Source organism: Staurois parvus, unplaced genomic scaffold, assembly GCF_062004578.1.
Source record: "Staurois parvus isolate SC_StPar_1 unplaced genomic scaffold, SC_StPar_1.0 ptg000440l, whole genome shotgun sequence".
Classification (NCBI taxonomy): domain Eukaryota; kingdom Metazoa; phylum Chordata; class Amphibia; order Anura; family Ranidae; genus Staurois; species Staurois parvus.
The window spans coordinates 3,817,830-3,844,743 of record NW_028318236.1 but is presented as its reverse complement, the minus strand read 5'-3'; the positions used below and the strand labels follow the sequence as shown (position 1 = coordinate 3,844,743).

General features: G+C 41.6%; 1 protein-coding gene across 1 annotated transcript in view; it reads right to left on the bottom strand.

The window, feature by feature from the left end:
• CWC15 (CWC15 spliceosome associated protein) overlaps positions 1-26,019 on the bottom strand; it is a 33,711-nt gene extending 7,692 nt beyond the window's left edge. Inside the window, exons 1-5 of the mRNA XM_089687940.1 lie at positions 25,867-26,019; positions 17,337-17,478; positions 15,297-15,409; positions 12,671-12,753; positions 3,418-3,525 (exon numbers count right to left, since the gene is read on the bottom strand). Of these exons, the coding sequence (XP_089544066.1) occupies positions 3,418-3,525; positions 12,671-12,753; positions 15,297-15,409; positions 17,337-17,467 (435 nt within the window). The 5' untranslated portion in view covers positions 17,468-17,478; positions 25,867-26,019. The remainder of the gene's footprint in view (positions 1-3,417; positions 3,526-12,670; positions 12,754-15,296; positions 15,410-17,336; positions 17,479-25,866) is intronic.
• Between the last annotated feature and the right edge of the window lie 895 nt (positions 26,020-26,914).

Sequence of the window (26,914 nt, the reverse complement as noted above, 5' to 3'; positions counted from 1 at the left end):
TGAACCCTATTGAACATCTCTGGAGAGACCTTAAAATGTCTGTCCACCAACAGTCCCCATCCAACCTGACTGCGCTTGAGAGGATTTTTAAAGAATGGCAGAAAATCCCCTAATCCAAGTGTCCAAAGCTTGTCGCATCATACCCAAAGACTCGAGGCTGCAATTGCCGCCAAAGGTGCTTCAACACAGTACTGCCTGAACACTTAAGTACATGTGATATTTCAGTTTTTTTGTTTATTTTATAAATTCACAGACATTTCTAAAATTCAGTTTTCCCTTTGTCATTGTGAGGTACAGAGTGTAGATTAATGAGAAAAAAAAAATGAATGGCAACTGTAGTAGTACATGACAAAACTGACAAAAGTGAACAGGGTCTGAATGCTGTATGAATGCACAGTATTAGAAATTAGAACCAGATATTATTTAGATTTGATCAATCATGTTTTTTAAAAAATTAACTTTAAACTTCCCTGCATCTGTGAATGGTGTATGGCAGCCCCTAAAACATAAATGTAAGAACCACAGTGCTGCTGGGATTATCGGGGCAAAAAAATAATACTTTTATTAGAGATTTTTAAATATATATATATATATATATATATATATATATATATAGTTACATACATATATACATACACACTCTCAGCATAAATGAGTACAGACCAACAGATCTGTCAGAAAACCTTTCCTTTCCTTTCAGAAACATGTTCTGGGGGACACTATACTACAAAATCCTCCCACAAATGCGGGCCATTGATTACACACAAGATTTCTTAATTTGCACTCACAAAAAAACTTTTTCCCTAACAAATTTGTTCAAGGCCATGTTGCAAAAATGAATACACCCCAATGAAAGTCTTAAGAGCGAAGCTAAATTTTAGACAACAAAATTCTAATTAACAAGAATTTAGCTACAGGTGAGTCTAATCATTCATTAACAGGTGACCAGCAGACAGATGATTATAAAAAGACGTTACTTAGAGAAAATCCCTTCCCATTTCATGCTGTCAGTAATGGCACCACATGGAAGAGAAATGTCACAAGGCCTGAGAAAGAAAATACATTTCTTTACACAAGAAAGGTGAAGGCTACAAGGAGATCAGCAAAGAATACTGTAGCAAAAGTGATACAAAAATTTAACAAAGATGGAACTGCAACCATCTTACAGAGACGTCCAGGCCATCCACAGATGTTAACACCTCAGCAGAAGCGGTTTCTGATGAGAAAGGTTGAAGAAAATCACCATACAAGTTCACTGCAGTTAGCTAAAGAAGCAGAAAGCCAAACTGGGGGGACTGTTTCCCGTGACACAAAGTGGCATACAGTGCAGAGGAATGGCATGCATGGGTGTCGTAAACGAAGGAAGCCTCTCCTGAAGTCCATGTACAAAAAAGCCTGCCTAGAATTTTCCAAGGCCTATGCTGAAAAAGAAGACTAATAGGACTCTGTAACCTGGAGTGGTGAGACCAAGATTAATGTTTTTGGAACTAATGGCTTCAAAACTGTATGGTGTCATAAAGGTGAGAAGTACACAGAAAAATGCATGGTGCCTACAGTGAAACATGGTGGTGACAGTGTCCTCCTGTGGGGCTACATGAGTGCTGCTGGTGTCAGGGAACTGCATTTCATTGCTGGTATCATGAATTCACAGATTTACTGCTCTATATTGAAAGAGAAGATGCTACCATCACTCCATGCCCTTGGTCGTCCTGCACTTTTCCATTATGACAATGATCCAAAACACACATCTAAGGCCACTGTTGCATTTCTGAAGAAGAACAGGATGAAAGTGATTTAGCAGCCAAGTATGTCTAATGATCTGAACCCAATCGAACACGTATGGGAAATTCTGAAGAGACGAGTTGATCACTTTTCATCCAGCATCCAGGCTCTAAAAGAGGTTGTTCTTGAAGAATGGAAAAATATGGTTGTTGCAATATGTCGCCAACTTGTTCATTCCATGCCTAGAAGACTTTGTGCTGTCCTTACAAATCATGGAGGTCATACAAAATACTAGATGTAGTAGTTTTTGTTGTGGGGTGTATTCATTTTTGCATCAACTAATTTGAGTAAAAGTGAAGATTTTGTAATTTAAGTTATATTGATAACCTTACTTTCATGTAATGAGCTAAACAAATGTTCTATAAAACTCAGTTTTGTCAAAATTTTGGAAATTGTTCTTGTGTTCACTGAGATGTTGATTAAAATCTTACTTTTCAAAAGGGGTGTAACTCATTTATGCTGAACACTGTATATCTAGCTAAAGCTGCCCCCTAGTGGTTAACATGTAAACTGCAGGAATCAAAGATACATTTCAGACAGCAGCCTACTTCTTACAAAGCTTCAGTGTCCTAGTAAACATTTCTGCTCATTCCAGCTTGCTTGTGTCCATTATAACGCCACCTACTTTTACATCTTCCCAACAATTTACAAACCTTGCCAAGTACACTCACTTACCACAGGCATGCTAGAACAAAATCATTAAAAAATGCTAAGAGGACCAAAAGAAGGTCTTCACACATCATCACAAATCCAACACACCAGGTTTGGCTTCTTCCCACCCAGCCCCAGTGTCCATTTAAGAGTTTGTACGCCCTGGGGACAGGAAGAATCGGCGATCATGTGACCACTCAGTAGGGATTGAGAGTTGTCAGATTGATCCCTATGCTGGGAATGTGCTTTTAGCACAATCACCTGCCCAGTGAAGCATATGTGTGGCACATGGCCATTACAGCTCACCCTTTTGCCACTGCACATATCTTACACAGGTGGCAACAGGTAAATGAAAATCTAAGGACAGTGGCTGGAAATGAATTATTCCTTAATGCCTTGGTGGCCAGGAGGGCTCCAAGACTCCCAAGTGACACCACAGATGCAGCCTATATTAATCATCCATTTGTCCAGCTTTCATACAACAGTTTCTGGTTTATTAACTCAGCAAAGTGAAAACCAAAGTTTCACCAAGACAAGATTTGAGAAAAAAAAAAAAAAAGACACTGTAACGAACCAGATTGTTTTGAGTTGGGCATTCTGTCCTCTTGGCAGACCACAAAAAAACACATTTACATATAAAAACCATTTTCCCACAAAGGAAAGTCATTGCCCTTCAACATTTAGCAGCTGAGTGTCATTTTCAGAAGGTACAACATGACAGCAATGAGGAAAAGGAGGTGAAAGATGACAGGAACACAGGGAAGTGAAGTGGTATGCACAATGACAAGCCATGATCCAAGAATGATTTTCATGAACAAATACTGCACACACTAGAAAATGTTTTTGTTGTAAAACATTTTCAGGACAGAAATTCTAAGCAATAAAAAATATTGATGTGTAAAAAAACAAGTCATCAGTTTTGTTGTTCTTCACTGAATAAGCTCAATCAGCGCAGGAATTCATTTCCCAGCTCCTCGCCCTTACCTTGCGAGCCTGTTCCTCTGCTCGCTCCTTCTTGATCTTCTCCAGCTCTGCCAGGAGGGCGGCGGTATCATCATCGCTGTCTTCATCGGAGTCGTCATCGTCGTCTTCCTACAGGGAAATGCATAAATACATTGTAAGCTCTGTTCAATCAGAGTGAGCACAAAACCATTTTTTTTTTAGAAGAATACACTTGAACAAGAAGACTGTCATGATTCCTTAGCACTTTACACAAGTGTGTAAAGTTATCTTACACACTTGTTTTGTCTTCTATGTCTGAAGTGTTGGCCAGGTGGGCATTGGATGCAGTGGAAGCCCCAGGGCCTAACAAAGAGCCTTTAACAAACCCAGAGCTAAGGAATCATGACAGTCTTCTTGTTCAAGTGAAAACACAAAAGGGCTCTATGTGAGCTTCCCACTACCCACAGAGCCACGTGAAACGAGGTTAGAGTCATGGCTGACAGCTGAGTGAGCAGGGAGCAGCAGCAGACCAGACCATATTCCAGAGGGAATTCCAGTTAACATTGAGAGTGTTATCTCTTAAATGCGCACATTGATTGCGCATCTGGTGAGTGCGCAGTCTTTTACCAGTTTGGACACCATCACCTTTAAATATATTATCAGATTCTAAGGATCCTGGTGATCTTCCATGCACCTAACCCACTGGGATATTGTGGACTATATACTCACATATATCACTATGTATGATTAGTCATGACGCAGTGACATGAATTAACTATATACGTGGATTATATGTTTTGCACTTTACTGTATGCACCATTGTGTGTCACGTGCAGTGACAAGTATCATTGAACACGTTGAGTCACGTTGTTTATTTATATATTTATTGATTAAGCACTTTATTAAGTCACCTTCTGCTTATGTTTACATACATTGTTTTGTGATATTCTTTCATGCAAGTGCTGCACCCACTGATTCAGTTTTCATTTGTTTACACTTCAGTTTACATCTGGGTTTTTTTTTTATATTAATAAGTTGTTTTGTATCGGTTTACATCCTTCTAAAGGAAAAAGGACGTAGCTTTGTTGTGTTTAACCACTTGCCCTCCACAATATTCCCCCCCCCCCTTCATGGCCAGGCCATTTTTACTATTCATTGCTGCGCTATTTCAACTGGTAATTGCACGGTCATGGAACACTGTACACATACTAAATTTATGTCCTTTTTCACACAAATAGAGCTTTCTTTTGGTGGCATTTTATCACCACTGGGTTTTTTATTTTTTGTGATATAATTGAAAAAGACCAAAAAATTAAAATAAACAATATTTTCTACTTTCAGTTATAAAAAAATACAATTAACTCAAAGTTAGTCATACACTTAGGCCAAAATGTATTCTGCTATAAGTCTTTGGTAAAATAAAAATAAAATAAATCACAATATGTGTAAATTAATTGGTTTGTGTGAAAGTTGTAGCATTTACAAACTGGTATATATGCTCAAAAAAAGTAAACGAACACTTTGAAAACCCATCAGATCTCAATGGGGAAAAATCTCATGCTGGATATCTATACTGATCTGGACGGGGTAATGTGTTAGGAACGTAAGGATGCCCCATCGTTTGATGGAAATGAAAATGATCAAAGACTGAATTTAAAGACACCCGGAAAATCAAAGTGAAAAAATGATGCAGCAGGCTAGTTCATTTTGCTGAAATTTAATTGCAGCAACTCAAAATGGTACTCAGTAGTTTGTATGGCCCCCACGTGCTTGTATGCTCCTAATGAGACGACGGATGGTGTCCTGGGGTATTTCCTCCCAGATCTGGACCAGGGCATCACTGAGCTCCTGGACAGTCTGAGGTGCAACCTGGCGGTGTCGGATGGACTGAAACATGATATCCCAGAGGTGTTCTATTGGATTTAGGTTAGGCGAGCGTGGGGGCCATTCAATGGTATCAATTCCTTCATCCTCCAAGAACTGCCTGTATACTCTCGTCACATGAGTCCGGGCATTGTCATGCACCAGGAGGAACCCAGGACCCACTGCACCAGCGTAGGGTCTGACAATGGGTCCAAGAATTTCATCCCGATACCTAATGGCAGTCAGGGTGCCATTGTCTATCCTGTAGAGGTCTGTGCGCCCCTCCATGGATATGCCTCCCCCACCACCAAAACGGTCATGCTGAACCATGTTACAGGCAGCATAACGTTCTCCACGGCTTCTCCAGACCCTTTCACGTCTGTCACATGTGCTCAGGGTGAACCTGCTCTCATCTGTGAAAAGCACAGGGTGCCAGTGGTGGACCTGCCAATTCTGGTGTTCAATGGCAAATGCCAGTCGGCTCTATGGTGCCGGGCAGTGAGTACAGGGCTCACTAGAGGATGTCGGGCCCTCAGGCCATCCTCATGAAGTCTGTTTCTGATTGTTTGGTCAGAGACATTCACACCAGTGGCCTGCTGGAGGTCATTTTGTAGAGCTCTGGCAGTGCTCATCCTGTTCCTCCTTGCACAAAGGAGCAGATATCAGTTCTGGGTTAAGGACCTTCTATGGCCCTGTCCAGCTCTCCTAGAGTAACTGGCTGTCTCCTGGAATCTCCTCCGTGGTCTTGTGACTGTGCTGGGAGACACAGCAAACCTTCTGGCAATGGCATGTATTGATGTGCCATCCTGGAGGAGTTGGACTGTATCGCCTCATGCTACCGGTAGTGACACTGACCCTAGCCAAATACAAAACTAGTGAAAAACAGTCAGAAAAGATGGAGTAGGGAAAAAAATGTCAGTGGCCTCCACCTGTAAAACCATTCTTGTTTTGGGGGTCGTCTCATTGTTACCCATCTAGTGCACCTGTTCATTTCATCAACACCAAAGAAACTGAAACTGATTAACAACCCCCTCTGCTACTTAGCAGACCAGATCAATATCCCAGGAGTTTAAATGACTTGAAGCTATACTCTGATTAAAAAGCCTTCCTTTAATTTTTTTGAGTGTATATTGGAATTTATGCAGCTTTTACTTTCTAACTGCCTATCATATTTCTTGGAGGTGCTAAAATGCCAGGGTAGTACAAAAACCCCCCAAATGCCCCCTTTTTGGAAAGTACACACCGCAAGGAATTTGCTGAGAGGCATGTTAATCCACGGAAGATTTTTTTTTCTCTTTTTTTTAGACAGATTTTTGGAAAATAGCAATTTTTTTTTCTTTACCGCAAGGCTGTCACTTAAATTATATATTGCTCACACATGCCATGGCAATATGTGGAATAACAGAGAGAAGGAGAGAAGTGCCTCTAAGTGCAATATGCCTCTTTATTAAAGTATATATGTAGGAACATTCACACAGGTAAGGTAATTGTAAGCATAAAAACTGTAGTTAACAGTGGGGTGGTATACTGTTGCAAGGTGAATGGTGGAAAGTCACGAAAAATTCTTCCACCATTAACCTTGCAACAGTGGCAAATCACTTCTTTCATTGATGTGTTCTCTCCCTCCCACTGGTTAATTGATTAATTAGTCCCGCGCTCCCTATATATTCATCCTTGTCCTTCCACCTCCCCCTGCTTGAAAAAGGAGCGCATTTCCACCTTCCACGGCCAGCGCATGCTCCGAAACGCGTCGCACTGCACCTTGGGTATCTGGCGTCATCACGGCCACGCCGCCACTGCGCTCCAGCGTGCGTTCCACCTGGCTGAGGGAGGACGTGCACGCCGGCCTCACCACTGTTCCCCTCCAGCCACCACGCTGCTCCAGCCGAAAGCTGACCTCTCCATACCGCAGAGAGATGATGGCTCTTCACCCTGGATACCACCCCACTGTTAACTACGGTTTTTATGCTTACAATTACCTTACCTATGTGAATGTTCCTACATATATACTTTAATAAAGAGGCATATTGCACTTAGAGACGCTTCTCTCCTTTCACCGACAGAGCCTGCTACAGCTTATTTGGAAGCCTTGCCCTCAGTGCCACATGGATTCCCACGCTCGTCATAACAGCCTTAACCACCACCATCACCACATACTAATATTACCCAGGACTTCCTGCAGTGTTTGCACTGTTACAACCCCCCCTCATTTTTTCTTATATGTGGAATAACACCCCAAAACACATTCTGCTCGTTCTCCCGAGTATGGGGATACCAAATGTGAGAGATATGTTGGCAGCCTAGCCACATACAGGCCTCCACAATCCAATGACCACCTTCAGGCTTTAAAAGGGCATATTTCCTCATATCACTTCCTCACTACCTATCACAGTTTCGGAGGCCCTGAAAAGTCAGGATAGTGCAACCCCCCCCCCATTGACTCCTTTTTGGAAAGTAGACACCCCACAAAGGAATTTGAGAAGGGGCACAGTGAGTACTTTGCAGATATCATTTTTGTCAAAGGGTTTTGAAAAAGAAAAAATACATTTTCATTTTTTCTTAATTTTCCATAAAATTGTGGCAGCAAATGAGATCTGTAAAAAAACTCACCATGCCCCTTAGCAAATACCTTGGAGTGTCAACTTCCCAAAAAAGGGGTCATTGGGGGGAGGGGGTGCTTCTACTATCCTGGCATTTCACACCCAACATTAAAAGCTTATGCCACACATCACCCACTCTTCTAACCACTTGGAGACAAAGCCTTTTCTGACAATTTTTACTTACAGGAAAACCAGTTTTTTGCTATAAAATTACTGCTAACACTGCATTTTTGGGAACACTATACTAAGGAGGCACTAGTACAGTTCTCTTCATGATCAATATATTGATCCATACAAACACTGTACTGATAATGGCAGTGATTAGCGACCAATAGCGTGAGTGTGATAGTCTGCGGGCAATCTAACGCTAGCTGACCCTGGCTGGGAGGGGCTCTAACTGACCCTGATGCTATCTGTGATCAGTGAAAAATTCTACATGCTGACACTGTACTAATGGCACTGGCTGAGTGATGGAGTGTGGTACTCTCTTCTCTCCCTGGACAGGGGGGGCGCATGCTCACTCACACCCAGAAATGGAAAGCGATGTAAGGGTACATCGCATTCCTCACCCGCACATTGCAGGCAGGCGGCAAGTAGTTAAAAGAGGGGGAAAAAAGCCTTTAAAAAAATCAATACTGTATTGAGATATTATTTTTTTTAACTTTCATCAAAGTAGTACAATGTTACCTTTTTTTTTTTTTTTTTTTTTTTTTACACTTTGCATTGCAGGAGCAATAAAGATTATTGTTCCTGCAATGCAATGCTTGCTTTGAACTGTCATAATTGGGTTAAGTTAATGGCAGTTCAAAATTCAGTAGTTTGCTGTGATTGGCCCAGGTACCATGTAAGAGCTTTGGACCAACCACAGCTCACCAGGAAGAAAAGCAGAGCTGTTATGAATCAAACTGATTAATAACAGCTTTGCTAAGATTGTGCTCATTTGATCACACAGCGATCACATGACCACCGGGTCCCGTTTAACGGCATCTGCATTCTGCTGTGTCCGACGTACTCTGTTGCACGGGTACATCACTTTGCCTGTAGCTTGTATTATCGGCAATACAGTTCCGTGTTTTAAAATGCCATCAAAGTTTCAATAGCAGAAACAAGGCAAAAAAACAACACTTTTAAAATCTAAAACTAATAAAATTTCCATTTAATCAAAAAACAAAAAATCCCATTTAAATTAAAAGGGGAAAAAAAGGGAATGCACAACTGCTTCTAATTTCAGGAAAAAAATGTTTCTTCCAGAAGTGCATTTGTGAGGTCAGGCACTGATGTTAGAGGAGAAGGCCTGGCTCACAGTTTGCACTCTAATTCATCCCAAAGGTGTTCTATGGGGTTGAGGTCTGGACTCTGTGCAGGCCAGTCAAGTTCCTCCACCCCAAACTCACTCCTCCATGTCCATGTGGATCTTGCTTTGTGCGCAGTCATGTTGGAACAGGAAGGGGCCATCCCCAAACAGTTCTCACAAAATTGGGAGCATGAAATTGTCCAAAATATCATGGTATGCTGATGCCTTAAGAGTTCACTTTACTGGAACTAAGGGACCAAACACAACCCCTAAAAAACAACCCCACACCATAATCCACCCTCCACCAAACTATACACTTGGCACAATGCAGTCAGGCAAGTACCGTTCTCCTGGCAACTGCCAAACCCAGACACGTCCATCGGATTCCCAGACAGAGAAGAGAGATTGGTCACTTCAGAGAACACGTCTCCACTGCTCTAGAGTCCAGTGGCGGCATGCTTTACACCACTGCATCCGACGCTTTGCATTGGACTTTGGTGATGTAAGACTTGGTTGGATGCAGCTGCTGGCCATGGAAACTCACTATAGTAACATTGAACTACTTTGATGAAAGTATTTAAAAAAATAGTAAAAATAAAAAAAAGTTTCAATATATTTAAAATGTTTAAGATTTTAAAATCTTTAAGATTTTTTTTTTTTTTTTTTTTTAAACATGCTGTCACCAGTCAGTGATCACCACACCAGTGATATCATGATGCTGTACTGTGCTGGTGAAAATATGTAAAAAAAAAAAATCTTAATTTTCCAAAACATTGACAAACATATTACAACTTCAAAAAAAACTTGCCATGCGTCTACTTCAGACTACTTTTGAAAAAGGGGTAATTTGGGGGAAATTTGGACTGTCCTGACATTTTAGGGGCCTTGAAAAAATTAGATTGGCCATCAGTACATCAGGATTGATCAATTTTTAAATATATATATATATATATATATATATATAATTATATATACACACACACCATAGTTTGTGGATGAAATCACATTCCTACAGACTAAATAATATACACTAAATTGGGATTTTGTTTACCAAAGACATGTAATTGGGCAGCACCGTAGCTAAATGGTTAGTACCGCGCTCCTATTTGCTTATATATATATATATATATATATATATATATATATATATATATATCTTGATCCTTAGGGTATATGAATTAATATCTGAAACAATTCATAAATCACTGTGACTAGTGAATAAAAATAATCAATATTAAGTAATAAATAATAATAAATCACTAGTGAATCACTATAACTGGTGAATCAAATGAATAAAAATATGAATCAGCAACCTACATAAATGTGACTGATAACAATCAATCCTTAATTAAATGTGACTATAAAAGAATTAAATTCAAATCAACACAATTCTAAATCTGTGCCCCTCTGTTCTGCTGTGATCACTCCATCTATATAGTGCAAAAGCATACATATAAGTGCAAGAGCAAATACATAAAATAAAAGACAATAGATTAAAAAGTCTTTCAAATAAGTGCAGTGTGCAGGTGGGTTCCTTATTCCCTCTCGCCGAGTGCTTAGTGGTCTCCCTATGCGCTCACCTTAATATTTGCCTGAATAAATTCAGGCAAATACGCTTTTAATCCTTCCAGGATTGATGGGATGATACTCTTATATAAGCTGTTCCAGAAGGTAGATATGGATTTATAGGGATTCTCCTGTGCTCTCCTCTTTCCCTTTGTGCAGCTGCTCATAAATGGACTTCCTGACCAGCTCTCTAGGAATCTCCTACTTCCCCTCCTGGGGTCACCACCTTCTCCAATCCTCCTTTCACCAGCATAAGGAATGTGGGTCAATTGAGAGAGAGAAGAAAAAAGACCATGGTGTCTTATCCTTGTGTATAAAGGACATTTATTGCTGCCAGTTGCGGTATTACACGGCTTTGATGTGATCCAGGACAGCCTTGATGGTAACATACAGTAATACTCTGCCTCTGTAATGCTGTCTGCCTCCGTCTGCACTGGAATCACCGAGCCTCTCCGATGCAACGTCGTGACGTCAGAGCCCCTCCCCTACGCGTTGCGTCACAGGGTCACGTGACTTCATCAGGGGAAGAAGGTGGTGACCCCAGGAGGGGAAGTAGGAGATTCCTAGAGAGCTGGTCAGGAAGTCCATTTATGAGCAGATGCACAAAGGGAAAGAGGAGAGCACAGGAGAATCCCTATAAATCCATATCTACCTTCTGGAACAGCTTATATAAGAGTATCATCCCATCAATCCTGGAAGGATTAAAAGCATATTTGCCTGAATTTATTCAGGCAAATATTAAGGTGAGCGCATAGGGAGACCACTAAGCACTCGGCGAGAGGGAATAAGGAACCCACCTGCACACTGCACTTATTTGAAAGACTTTTTAATCTATTGTCTTTTATTTTATGTATTTGCACTTGCACTTATATGTATGCTTTTGCACTATATATATGGAGTGATCACAGCAGAACAGAGGGGCACAGATTTAGATTTGTGTTGATTTGAATTTAATTCTTTTATAGTCACATTTAATTAAGGATTGATTGTTATCAGTCACATTTATGTAGGTTGCTGATTCATATTTTTATTCATTTGATTCACCAGTTATAGTGATTCACTAGTGATTTATTATTATTTATTACTTAATATTGATTATTTTTATTCACTAGTCACAGTGATTTATGAATTGTTTCAGATATTAATTCATATACCCTAAGGATCAAGATATATATATATATATATAAGCAAATAGGAGCGCGGCACTATATATTTATAGTATTGTATATACACTAGCAAGTGAGTCTGTGCAAGAGCCAGCGCACCTAGCACATTAAATCAGCAGATAATTTCATACTACCCACTGAATGCCTCATTGATAATAGCTCACAAGTATTCACTATTTATATAGCTAAATGGTTAGCACTTCCGCCTGGCAGTACTAGGGTCGTTGGTTCAAATCCCAGCCACGGCACCTCCTGCCTGGAGTTTGAATGTTCTCCCTGTGCCTGCGTGGGTTTCCTCCGGGTACTCCGGTTTTCTTCTACACTCCAAAGACATGCTGGCAGGTTAATTGGATCCTGTCTAAATTGGCCCTAGTACATGTATGTATGAATGTAAGTTAGGGACCTTAGATTGTACACCCCTTGAGGGTTAGGGACTGATGTGAATGTACAATATATATGTAAATTGCTGCATAAATGGACAGCGCTATATAAGTACCTGAAATAAATAACGGAAAATAGAATTTTTTTTTAATTAAAAAAAAATTGTCTTTTTTCATTTATATAATAAAAACCCCAGTGATGTTCAAATGCCACTAAAAAAAATTATATAAATGTAATTTGCATACAGTGTTGCATGACCATGCAATTTCCAGAAAATGTAACAGTACCAATTAGCAAAAATGGCCTGGTCATGAAGGGGGTATTATTCTTCCGAAGCTGAAGTGGTTAAAAAAAAAAATAATAGTCCCCACTCATCTTGGGCTGGGAAATGACAACTGGTGAGAAAGTCTGAGCCTGTTACGTACGTCTGTGAGTGGGTCATCTGCATCCAGATTTGCTGCTGGAATCTGGTCTAGACGAGGCTTCTTTGACACGGATGATGAGTGCTCTAAAACAAAAATAGTTATATTTTCATAGAGAAATTATATCTAACATCATGTTATGCATTTCAACCAAAATCAACAACTTGTCTTTCTATAAAAAAAAAAAAAAAAAAAAAAAAAAAAAAAAAAAGTTCCAGCTAAAGTTTCACACTGAAACCTATCCAATAAACAAACTAAAACATCCAACATATTTCTGCAAATATTAATGTACAATTACTAATTTCTTTCTAAAACTAAAGCTTATGTGAAGTACACCAATAACAAAGCAGGCTAGGAAATCACACCCTGACAGCTTTTAGGCTCAGTTCACATCTATGCAGTTTGCTTTTTGGCAGTGTTGCAGTGCTTTTCTCAGTTAGTTTTGCATTTTTCTTCACATGTTTTTGCCGCGTTTTGTTCAGATTTTTTTTTTTTTTTATGCTGGGCAGAATAAAAATGCAAAATGCTGCAAAAACGCACTACCATGTATTTCAGCAGATTCTCTTTTGAACGCTATTGTAGCAAAACGCTGCTTTTTGCTCTTAAGAAAAAGTTCCTGAACCTTTCCAAAAACACTGCAGCTCAAAAAAGCATAGATGTGAAAACATTCCATAGGAAACCATGTTCAATGGACTGTAGTGCGCTTCTGCAAACAGCCCTAAAAAAAGCATTGGTGTGAACGGAGCCTTAAATGGCATTGTATTTTTTAAAACAGTCTGCCCAGTACTGGGGGTGAGGCTCATCCCCAAGAATCTGCCCAGTGCTGTGACATTCCTCTTGAGATTGACAGCCAGACTAAGTTGTGGTCTGGGCTTACATGGACATAAATCGCACAACGGTTCTTGTCATTCACCAGCAAACTACACATCAATGTGATCATCCAATTTTACCAAGTCCAAGCAAATGTGACAGTTACATTCCAGGAATGTAACTGTTTTTTATTACTAAACAGTAAATCGATGGGTTTAGTTATGCTTTATGATTTACTGCTGTTCAGAGGCTCTGGACATTTTAACAAAATGGCAGCCTCCGGCAAGAAGAAAAATGAGCAATGCTGGAGGAAGTTTACAGCACACACATTTGGCAGCAGAATTATTAACCCCTTGACGCCAATGTAACACAAATATGCGGCCTCACAGAACTGGGCTTTTTTCCGTCCTTGTGGTTGAAACTTCAAAGGGACATAAAAATGGTAAACTATTGTGGGGTATCTAACCTTAACCCCTCCATGCCGACATAACACAAATATGCAGCCTCACGGAACTGGGCTTTTTTCCGTGGGGCCGCATATTTGCGCACCTGTTTTTCTGCTGGGAGAGCACCACACAGCGCGCTCCCAGCATAAAGACCGGGGTATCACTGAGAGCCAAGGGTCCCGTTCTAACAGGACTCCCGATTCTGGGTCACATGATCACTGTGCTAGCCTCTTATTGGCTACCACAGTGATCAGTCACTGTACAGCCCGGCCCCCTTGTTTTTTTTCTCTCTGTGAACGGAGGAGAGAGATACATTGTATCTCTCTAACTCCTGGCATAGAGGGGAAAAAAAAAAGTTTGTTAAAAAAATAAATATTAAAAAAGAAAAAGAAAAAATACCTAGATCAAGGTTTGATCTAGTTCAGTGCCAGGGTAAAGAATAGTAAATACTTACCTCTCCTGCTTCCAGCAAGGCTGAAAGTCACTCTGCTGTGAAGAAATTGTCCTCTGAAGCAGCTTCCGAAACCACCATTTCCAGGAGTGTCAATCCCTACATCACTGCAGAACACAGTAGGCGGGTGAGAGGAACCAATGAGCATTGCAGGAAACAGCGAATGGAAGCGTCCAGAAAGGTCGGTTTCTGAGCACACGTCAGAGGTGAGATTTCTTTAGAGCAGGGTGGAGTTTTGCAGTACAGGCAGCAAAGCGTTTCCTTTCTTGACCCAATTGTATTGTTATTACAAAGGGACTGACAAGCCCCCTATGACATAGCAAAGTTCAGGTGACAAGTTCTCCTCCAGGAAACGTCTGGGTCCATCAGACCCTTATGGCTTGTTTACTCTGGCGTCCCCCTCTAACGAGTGATTTGCAGAGGATCCCATTTTGAATGGTAGTTTGGCAAGCAGTGAAGAAACATTATGTCGATTGTATAAAATAAATAAATATTGCATAGTGGTTGCGGCGTGGCCCCTGTTCAGCTGAACTGGTCACATGCGGTAGGCGGTACGTGATACTGGTGGGATCATTTTGATGCGCCACAATTCAAAGCCTATGTAAACCCCCGTCCACTGCCCTTGCAGCTTAAGGGGGAGAGATTGGAGGGCAGTAAAAATGCAGCTCAACTGTGTGTTTTACCTCTCCCAACCACAAGTCTAATTGAGGCCTTAATGTCACCTCTGCACACCATCAGCTGCATTCCCAGCCCATAGAGTCTGACAGTTTTTCTGTACATACAACCCAGGGGAAATCTGTGAATGGATTTTTCCTGGCTGAGAGGTTTAAAAAAAAAAGAAAAAAAAAATTGCACCAGATTTTCAGTTCCCTCACTGATGAAATTCTACACACTGACAAGCAATGACACATAAAAAGCCTACCTCTTGGTGGTCGGTCTCTGTTCTTCTCTCGTACAACCACACGTTCTCTCTCCTCCAGCTCCCTCCTGAAGTCCCGGCTTCTCACCTCCTCAGGGGCATCCTGGGTGGTTTGCCTAAACATAAAAAAAAAAAAAAAAAAAAAGAAAAAGAAAAAAGCAAATCATATATACTCTGCTCAAAAAAATTAAACACTATATAATCAAAAGTATAGCATCAATTGAACTCCTGGGATATTAATCTGGTCGGATAAGTAGCAGAGGGAGTTGTTAATCAGTTTCAGTTACTTTGGTGTTAATGAAATTAACAACAGGTGCACTAGATGGGCAACAATGAGATGACCCCCAAAACAGGAATGGTTTTACAGGTGGAGGCCACTGACATTTTTTTCCCGGCTCATCTTTTCTGACTGTTTTTCACTAGTTTTGCATTAGGTCAGTGTCACTACTGGTAGCATGAGGCCATACCTGGACCCTACAGAGGTTGCACAGACAGTCCAACTCCTCCAGGATGGCACATCAATACATTCTATTGCCAGAAGGTTTGCGGTCTCCCAGCACAGTCTCAAGAGCATGGAGGAGATTCCAGGAGACAGGCAGTTACTCGGAGAGCTGGACAGGGCCATAGAAGGTCCTTAACCCATCAGCAGGATCGGTATCTGCTCCTTTGTGCAAGGAGGAACAGGAAGAACACTGCCAGAGCCCTACAACATGACCTCCAGCAGGACACAGGTGTGAATGTCTCTAACCAAACAATCAGAAACAGACTTCATGAGGGTGGCCTGAGGGCCCAATGTCCTCTAGCGGGCCCTGTGCTCACTGCCCAGTACCACAGAGCTTGATTGGCATTTGCCATTGAACACCAGAATTGGCAGATCCACCACTGGCACCCTGTGCTTTTCACAGATGAGAGCAGGTTCACCCTGAGCACATGTGAGAGACATGAAAGGGTCTGGAGAAGCTGTGGAGAACATTATGCTGCCTGTAACATGGTTCAGCATGGCCGTTTTGGTGGTGGGTCAATGATGGTCTGGGGAGGCATATCCATGGAGGGGCGCACAGACCTCTACAGGCTAGACAATGGCACCCTGACTGCCATTAGGTATCAGGATGAAATCCTTGGACCCATTGTCAGACCCTACTCTGGTGCAGTGGGTCCTGGGTTCCTCCTGGTGCACGACAATGCCCAGCCTCATGTGACGAGAGTATGCAGGCAGTTCCTGGGGGATGAAGGAATTGATACCATTGAATGGTCCCCACGCTCGCCTGACCTAAATCCAATAGAACACCTCTGGGATATCATGTTTTGGTCCATCCGACGCCGCCAGGTTGCACCTCAGACTGTCCAGGAGCTCAGTGATGCCCTGGTCCAGATCTGGGAGGAAATCCCCCTGGACACCATCCGTTGTCTCATTAGGAGCATGCCCCAATGATTTTTGGGGTGTATTTGAACTCAGTCCTCTGTAGGTTGATAATAATTTTCATTTCCATCAAATGACGGGGCATCCTTACATTCCTAACACATTACCCCGTCCATATCAGTATAGATATGCAGCATGAGGTTTTTCCCCATTGAGATCTGATGTGTTTTCATAGTGTCCCTTTAATTTGTTTGTGCAGTGTATTACCCTTCTCACAACTACTGTTACCTTGACTTATAGCTGGAAACAGAAATGCATATCCTGAAAACAATACAACATATATAAATCACTATTTTTGGCCTACTACAACTACAGTATAATTGTTTTGAATTCTTTTGATTTAAACCATTCACCTACAGTGTTATTTTAAGCCTTTGCAAAAGAGGTCGTCATCCCTGATGGGCTATAGAACACCTTCCCCTCTCCACAGCATAAAGGATATTTTTCTCCAGTCCAGCAGGTGAGAACCTGACAGTGCTGAAAATGGGAGTGTTTTGCAGATATGTACTGAAGTCTGAATATGCTTTTGTTTTTTTTCCCCAAACATATCCTTCAGGTCTAAAGCTTCAGTTCAAACACTGAACATCCTCCACAGGAAAAAGGTGCCAGATTTGCCATATTACCTGTATTTGATCTTCGTGTGTGACGGGAGGTCTCTGCTGGAATATTGTTTGGAAAGCTGACTTAGATCTCCTTCTCCTTTCCCTCTGCCGCCCCTGGCTGGCTCAAACGTTGGCCTGGCCGCGGTAGTCATCTTCTAAACCGCTGTCACATACAACAGACAAGATCCAGAACATCATTTTAGTGCTTTAAGTAAACATGCAGACAGAATTCAGCTTTATTCTAGAGAATAAAACCCTTCAGGAAAACTTATTAGAAAGTTTTTACCAAAATACTGAAGCATTGGGACAGAATTAAATAGATTTACAAATGAAATCTAAAGAAGACACTCAGGGATCCTTTGTATGTCAGCGCTTTACTAAGCAAAGACGATGAAATCAGCATAGCTGTTGGCAATCCCTAAATCCACTTGATCTGACCATACATGGCCCTGTAGGAACCCTCCTACCAGACATCTTTCAATCTGAAAACCAAAGAAGCCGGCCTGAAGATTTTTTGCCAAACAGCGGCTGCATCAGATGCAGCCACTGTTCAGATATTCTGACAGCCATTGATGCTGTGACTGCCAGAACACAACAACCTTGTTTAAGGTTCCAAAAAAAAAAAAATTGAAACACTAAAATTTTGGGGATTTTATTCCAAACTTGTTTAAGCAAACGCATTTTTGGAGCCACACGGCTCCCACTTCATCAGGACTTGTTCATGAGTGATGCTGAAAAAGTAAGACTACAGGTTAACGTTTTGCCCCAACCAGCTACTAAATGTGAGAGAGTTCCCATATAGACCCAGAACTCATTCATCATCACTCAAGAATCCACATCAACGATCTTATGGCCCTGATGAAGGGAGAACTGTGTGGCCCCCAAAACATTTATTCATCATAAATGGATAAAATTAATATGGATGAATAAAATCCCACGTTTTGAACTCAAATATTTTAGTGTGGACCTTTAATTTTTCAGACCTTAACCAGTTGCAGACTCTGAATGTGTTGGACACAAATAAATGTCATCATTGTACACAGGGGGTAACACCTCCAGGCCTCCTGCCATGCTGACAGTACCTCTCCTGTCACAGTACTCAGATCTGAGCAGCATTGCCCAGTACACAGAGGAAGTACTGACAGCTGGAGGTGTCAAACTAAAGCAGTCTGGCAATGTTTATCAACAGCAATGCTCATATCCTATCTGTTTATTCATCTACAGATCAGAGGGGTTAACTTCCATCTGCAGATGAAGTCTGTTAAAGCAACCTGACAAGTTAAAGAAAAGAAAAAAGTTTTTTTAACCACTTGCCCTGACCAGTTTGTGGGCACTTTTTATTTACTGTGTCAGGATATTAGTGTACAGCGCACTCATTTTATTTTTACTCTTCTTCGTGTCTTTACTAACAAAAAAATCCCAATACAAGTAACTTAATTGGTTTACATGAAAGTTATAGCATCTACAAATGGTGGTATATATACTGGAAATTTTTTTTTTTTTTTACTAGTAATGGTGGCAATCATTCTGACACTGGGCGGAACTGACTTGACATCCCCAGTGACACCAATACAGTGATCAGTGCTAATAAAAAGCACTGACACTACTAATGGCACTGGGGAGATCAAAAAGTTAACTGTGTGCTGTTTCACTATGGGGGCTGTGTGTGTTTCACTGTAAGCACACTGCTTACATACAATGCTGTGTGGAGGAGCTGACAGGGGAGAGATCTGTGTTGTTTATACACAGGTCTCTCCCCCGTCAGAGAGTAATCACCGTCTGGGACCTGGTGATTGACAGCCGAGGCTGGGAATGGCGGTGCAGGCAAGGCGCGCCCCCCCTCCCCGAACTGCAAAATCATGTATATACAGTGGGGATCGAAAGTTTGGGCACCCCAGCTAAAAATTTGTATTAATGTGCATAAAGAAGCCAAGGAAAGATGGAAAAATCTCCAAAAGGCATCAAATTACAGATTAGACATTCTTATAATATGTCAACAAAAGTTAGATTTTATTTCCATCATTTACACTTTCAAAATAACAGAAAATAAAAAAAATGGCGTCTGCAAAAGTTTGGGCACCCTGCAGAGTTAATATCTTGTACTGCCCCCTTTGGCAAGTATCACAGCTTGTAAACGCTTTTTGTAGCCAGCCAAGAGTCTTTCAATTCTTGTTTGAGGTATCTTTGCCCATTCTTCCTTACAAAAGTCTTCCAGTTCTTTGAGATTTCTGGGCTGTCTGTCACGCACTGCTCTTTTAAGGTCTATCCATAGATTTTCAATTATGTTGAGGTCAGGAGATTGTGAAGGCCATGGCAAAACCTTCAGTTTACGCCTCTTGATGTAATCCCCCATGGATTTCGAGGTGTGTTTAGGATCATTATCCATTTGTAGAAGCCATCCTCTCTTTAACTTCAGCTTTTTTACAGATGGCATCAAGTTACCATTCAAAATTTGCTGAAATTTTATTGAATCCATTTTTCCTTCTACTCGTGAGATGTTCCCTGTGCCACTGGCTGCAACACAACCCCAAAGCATGATTGATCCAACCCCATGCTTAACAGTTGGACAGAGGTTCTTTTCATTAAACTCTGTGCCCCTTCTTCTCCAAACGTACCTTTGCTCATTCCGGCCAAAAAGTTCAATTTTAACCTCATCGGTCCACAGACATGTTTCCAAAATGCATCAGGCTTGTCTATATGTTCATTTGCAAAGTTCAAACGATGATTTTTGTGGTGAGGACGTAGAAGAGGTTTTCTTCTGATGACTCTTCCATGAAGACCATATTTGTACAAGTATCTCTTTATAGTGGAATAGTGTACCACAACTCCAGTGTCTGCCAGATCGTTCTGGAGGGATCGTGCAGTCAAACGTGGGTTTTGAATTGTTTTTCTCACAATCCTGCGAGCTGTTCTGTCTATTTTTCTTGGTCTTCCAGATCTTGCTTTAACTTCCACTGTTCCTGATGACTGCCATTTCTTAATTACATTCCGAACAGAGGATATTGACATCTGAAAACGCTTTGCTATCTTCTTATAGCCTTCTCCAGCTTTGTGAGCGTCAACTATTTTCAGTTTCAGTTTTCTAGACAACTGCTTAGAAGAACCCATGGTGCTGATTGTTGGGGCAAGGTCAGATGAGTCTGGGCATTTAAAACCTTTGAGATTGACATCACCTGGTCTTCCCAGACGATGATTGAGAACAATCCATGACACTGGCAGGTCTCAGCTTGGCAAAGGGGGCAGTGCATGCTATAAATTCTGCAGGGTGCCCAAACTTTTGCAGGCCGCATTTTTTTGTTTTCTGTTATTTTGAAAGTGTAAATGATGGAAATAAAATCTAACTTTTGTTGACATATTATAAGAATGTCTAATCTGTAATTTGATGCCTTTTGGAGATTTTTCCATCTTTCCTTGGCTTCTTTATGCACATTAATGCAAATTTTTAGCTGGGGTGCCCAAACTTTCGATCTCCACTGTATATGTATATATATATATATATATATATATATATATATATATATATATACATACACACACACACACACACACACACACACACGTGATTTTGCGCACCCGTGCCTCCCTGTACCCGTATTTCTGCTATAGGGTGGTGTGGAGCTGGTTAAACCCTTTTTTAACCCTTACTTTACGCTAATCAGCCCTAATTAACTCCTTATTCTCCTCCATTCAAATATTGATTTTGTTAATTTCTATTTAAATTAATATTTAAACCTTTTAAGTTTTTGTTTTTTCGTTAATATTTTAACACATTTAACATATATTTACTAACTTCACATTTAAAAAAGCGCAAAATTGAGAAGAAAAAAAAAAACACTTTAATTTGTGAATAGCTTTGCAATGCTTTGTACCAGAATCATAATTTTAGTGTCATTTTAAACTGGACAAAATTACAGAATTAAAATGTTCCCTTCTTATGTGCAGTAACACAGTTTATTTTATACTAACAAAGCGTGTTTTGTTACATTGAATTGTTTAAGGATTGCGGATAAAAATAATCACTGTTGCAAGACAATATTCACGAAAAGAAAGCCTCGTCTTTGAAGAAAAAAAAAAAAACAATATATGTATTATTACATTTTTATCTGAGGTAATGACAAAGTTATTGCCAAATACACAGGTCCATAGCCGAAATGTAAAAATGGCTCTGGTCCATAGGGGGTGAACAGATGTGGGCCAATGACGTCCAATTGTCCAATGACGGGCGCAAGGTGGTTCTCTCGTTCTGAGAGGACGTCATATGACGTCCTCCCATTCTCACCACGCATGCGCGGCTCAGGGAGCGCGCAGCGCGGCGATCGGCGATGCGCTGTGTCCCTCGGACACAGTGGATCACCGATCACGGAAAGAGCCAAAGATGTCAGCTTGGTCATGTGATCAGCTGTGTCCAATCAGAGCTGATCACATGTAAACACGGAAATGCCGGTTATTGGCATTTCTCTCCTCTCGAGCTGTCACGCTGACAGCTCAAGAGGAGAGCAGAGCCGGTAATCGGCTTTCCACGGAGGGGACATGTACACTGATCATCAGAGCACTGATGATCAGTGTGCCCTGATGATCAGTGTAGCCCCAGCAGTGCCACCTGTCAAAGTCCACCAGTGCCAGCTGTCAGTGCCGATCAGTGCCACATCAATGCCACATATCAGTGCATACCAGTGCACCTCAATGCAACATATCAGTGCCCATCTGAGCTGCCTTTCAGTGTCATCCATCAGTGCCAGTCAGTGCCACCTATCAATGCCAATCAGTGCCAGTCAGTGCCGCCTATCAGTGCCACCTATCAGTGCCACCTATCAGTGATGCCTTTCAGTGCCCATCAGTGATGCCTGTCAATGCCCATCAGTGTCACCTACCAGTGCCTCCCCATCAGTGCAGCCTATCAGTGCCCATCACTGCCGCCTCATTAGCGCACATGAGTGAAGGAGAAAAATCACTTATTTACAAACTTTTATAACAAGAAGTAAGAAAAAAAAATTTTAATTTTCAAAATTTTCAGTGGTTTTTGGTTTAAGAAAAAATAAAAAACCCAGAGGTGATTAAATACCACAAAAAGAAAGCTCTGTCACAAAAAATAATAAACATTTCATATGGGTAAAGTGTTGCATGACCGCGCAATTGTCATTCAAAGTGCGACAGCGCTGAAAGCTGGAAATTGGCCTGGGCAGGAAGGGGGTATAAGTGCCCAGTAGGCTAGTGGTTAATGTGCTTCTTCTTGAGCCACTCCTTTGTTGCCTTGGTGGTATGTTTTGAGTCATTGTCATGCTGGAAGACCCATCCACGACCCATCTTCAGTGTTCTGGCTGAGGAAAGAAGGGTCTCATCCAAGATTTTACAATACATGGCCCCATCCATTGGCCCCTCAATGCAGCAAAGTTGGCCTGTATCTTTAGCAGAGGAACAGCCCCACAGCATAATGTTTCCACCTCCATGCATGACTGTAGGGATGGTGTTCTCCGGGTCATAGTCAGCATTTTTCTTCCTCCAAACACGGCGAGGCAAGTTAATGTCAAAGAGCTCAATTTTGGTCTCATCTGACCACAGCATCTTCTCCCAATCCTTCTCTGAATCATTTATATGTTCATTGGCAAACTTCATATGGGCCTGTACATGTGCCTTCTTGAGGAGGGGGACCTTGAAGGTGCTGCAGGATTTCAATCCATGGCGGTATATTGTGTTACCAATGGTTTGTTTGGTGACTGCGGTCCCAACTGCCTTGAGATCATTCACAAGCTCCTCCCATTTAGTTCTTGGATGATCCCTCACTTTTCTCATGATCATCCTCACCCCATGAGGCGAAATCCTGCATGGAGCTCCAGACCGAGGGTGATTGATGGTTATTTTGTATTTCTTCCATTTACGAATAATCACTACAAGAGTTGTCTCCTTCTCACCAAGCTCCTTGCTGATGGTCTTGTATCCCATTCTAGCCTTGTACAGGTCAACAATCTTGTCCCTGATGTCCTTTGACAGCTAATTGGTCTTGCCCATGGTGGTGATGTTTGAATGGAAGAAAGATTCTGTGGACAGGTGTCTTTTATACACATAACGAGTTGTCGTTCGGAGCACCTTCTTAAACCGATCTGTGTACCACATGAGCACATAGCCAGTCTGTGGGAGCCAGAATTATTGTTGGTTGGTAGGGGATCAAGTACTTATTTTACTCACTGAACCTCAACTCAGTTTATACCATTTGTATCATGTGTTTTTTCTGGCTTTTTGGTTGATATTCTGTCTCTATCATTTAAAATACACCTATGATTAAAAAAAAAAAAAAAAAGTATAGACCCTTAATTTCTTTGTAAGTGGGCAAACTTACAAAATCTGCAGAGATCAAATAATTATTTTCACCACTGTATATTTTTTTTTTTTTGCAGTTTGTTCCCATGAAAGTGGAGTTCCCCTTTAACAACACGTTTGTGGGTATCTGGGGTTAAAGGGGAACTCCACTTTCATGGGAACAAACTGCAAAAAAAAAAAAAATAATATACAGTGGTGAAAATAATTATTTGATCTCTGCAGATTTTGTAAGTTTGCCCACTTACAAAGAAATTAAGGGTCTATACTTTTTTTTTTTTTTTTTAATCATAGGTGTATTTTAAATGATAGAGACAGAATATCAACCAAAAAGCCAGAAAAAACACATGATACAAATGGTATAAACTGAGTTGCAGTTCAGTGAGTAGAATAAGTGTTTGATCCCCTACCAACCAACAATAATTCTGGCTCCCACAGACTGGCTATGTGCTCATGTGGTACACAGATCGGTTTAAGAAGGTGCTCCGAACGACAACTCGTTATGTGTATAAAAGACACCTGTCCACAGAATCTCTTTCTTCCATTCAAACATCACCACCATGGGCAAGACCAATTAGCTGCCAAAGTACCGAAATCTCTGGGGTGCGATATGTACTGTGTACAGTCAGAAGTGCCTTTAACCACTTCAAGTCCGGACACTTTCACCCCCTTCCTGTCCAGGCCAATTTTCAGTGCTATCACACTTTGAATGACAATTGCGCAGTCATGCAACACTGTACCCATATGAATTTTTTAGCATTTTTTTGGGGACAGATAAAATTTTATTTTGGTGGTATTTATTCACCACTGGGATTTTTATTTTTTTGTTATATAAATGAAAACGTCCAAACATTTTGAAAAAAAAAAGTGTTTTTCTTATAAAATTTCGCAATTAAATAATCTTTCTTCATAAATCTTGGCCAAAATGTATTCAGCTATCTTTTTAGTATAACAAAATAACCCAAATTAGTTTATAACCAAAAATTATAATTTTTCAAAAAAAAAAAGGTTTACATTAATATTTATGGGGGTTTTTTTTTAACATACAGTCACCATAGTGACACTGTACTGTTTGTGGGGGGTTTTGAAGATTTTTTATTTTTTACCCTGATTGCTTTTACACCCATAAAGGCTGTAAAAGCAAACATTTCTCCTCTCTGGCTGCATTCTTGCAGCCATTGAGAAATACTCTGAGCTGTGATTGGTCACAGCTTGTCACATGGTACATGGCTGTTGTGAATAGCCTTGTACCATGTGACCTCTGTGATCATTCACAGATTTCACACGTAGTAAGCAATTATGTCAGGAAGTGACATCTTGCTTACTACTATTCATGTGATCACTGATTGGCCAATCAGTGATCACATGATCCAGACCTCACACAGAGGTCCCGTACAGCAGGCAACATATCGTGGTGCCGCGCACTCCCAGGGAGCACGCACAGGCAGGGAAGCGGAAGGACGTTTATAAACGCCCACCTGCTCCTGCACATATCCAATCCGGTCATTTATGTACATGGGCCGGACTGGACTCAGGAGAAATCCTACAAATATGTGACATGGGAGGAGGACAGGATAGCTTAAAGACGGTCTGGACTGCAAAACAAACAGGAGTTTGGGATTTTCTTTCACTTTCAATGATAATGGTAAACAGGATGAATAGAGAGGGAGAATTTCCCTAACGGGGACAGAGAGCAATACAAGCCCGACAGGGGCTCTAATCCCTCTCCACTCTGTCCAAAACAATAACGGTTCCCCTTTTGTTATACATTAATATAAGGGGCAGCACGGGGGCGTAGTGTTTGGTATTCCTGTCTTGCAGCGCTGGGGTCCCTGGTTAGAATCCCGGTCAGGTCACTGTCCGCATGTTCTCCCTGTGCAGGTTTCCTCACACACTCTAAAGACAGAGGTAGGTGAGTGGCCTCCTGGATGTATTGTCCCCTATATATGAAGTAGGGGTCTCAGATAGTAAGCTCCTTGGGTCAGGGACTGGTATGGATGGTTAGCCCTATATATAGATCAGCCAGTCATACACACCAGCTATACACATGGAGGATGTATCAGACGTGACTACACACACAGGGATTACCATGTACTGGGGACAGGTCCGCTTTACATTTGGGAGAAACCCCTACACTGAGCTGTCCCTCCATATGTCTTCATCATGATAGGGAGCGCTGCCCAGCTATGGAGGAGGGACACACAGCTCTGTACAATCCCCACATACATCCCCCTCTTACCCCGGAGGATGCCGACCCTCCTCCAATCCAGAACAGCCCGATCTCCAGCACCGGAACCGCACAAGCGTCACACGCTGCCTTCCCCGAGAGCACATCCGGTGCACGGCGATGACGTCTGCCGACGCGGTGCCATCTTTAGTACTGGCAAATGTGGTTTTTTTTGTTTGTTTTGTTTATTTTAATAATAATAATATTGCAACTTACAAAAAAAAAAATCATGAGAGAGATAGAGAGAGAGGGAGAGGGGGGAGATTTAAGAGGGAGGGGGAGAGATAGGATGGAGAGAGAGAGAAGGAGGGAGAGAAGGAGGGAGGGAGAGAGAGAGAGGAAGGAGAGAGAGGGGGAGAGATAGGATGGGGAGAGAGAGAAGGAGGGAGAGAGAGGATGGAGAGAGAGAAGGAGGGAGGATGGAGAGAGGGGAGAGAGAGGATGGAGAGAGAGAGATGGAGAGAGAGAGGGGGAGGGGAGAGGGGGAGGGGGAGAGGGGGAGGGAGAGAGAGGGAGGGGAGGGAGAGAGAGAGATTATACTGCTCCAAAAATTAAATGAAACTCCTGGGATATTCATCTGGTCAGTTAAGCAGCAGAGGGAGTTGTTAATCAGTTTCTTTGGTGCTAATAAAATGAACAGGTGCACTAGATGGGCAGCAATGAGATGACCCCCAAAACTGGAATGGTTTTACAGGTGGAGGCCACTGACATTTTTTTCCCGGCTCATCTTTCTGACTGTTTTTCACTAGTTTTGCATTTGGCTAGGGCCAGTGTCACTACTGGTAGCATGAGGCAATACCTGGACCCTACAGAAGTTGCACAGGCAGACCAATTCCTCCAGGATGGCACATCAATACATGCCATTGCCAGAAGGTTTGCTGTGTCTCCCAGCACAGTCTCAAAAGCATGGAGGAGATTCCAGGAGACAGGCAGTTACACTAGGAGAGCTGGACAGGGCCGTAGAAGGTCCTCAACCCATCAGCAGGACCGGTATTTGCTCCTTTGTGCAAGGAAGAACAGGAAGAGCACTGCCAGAGCCCTACAAAATGACCTCCAGCAG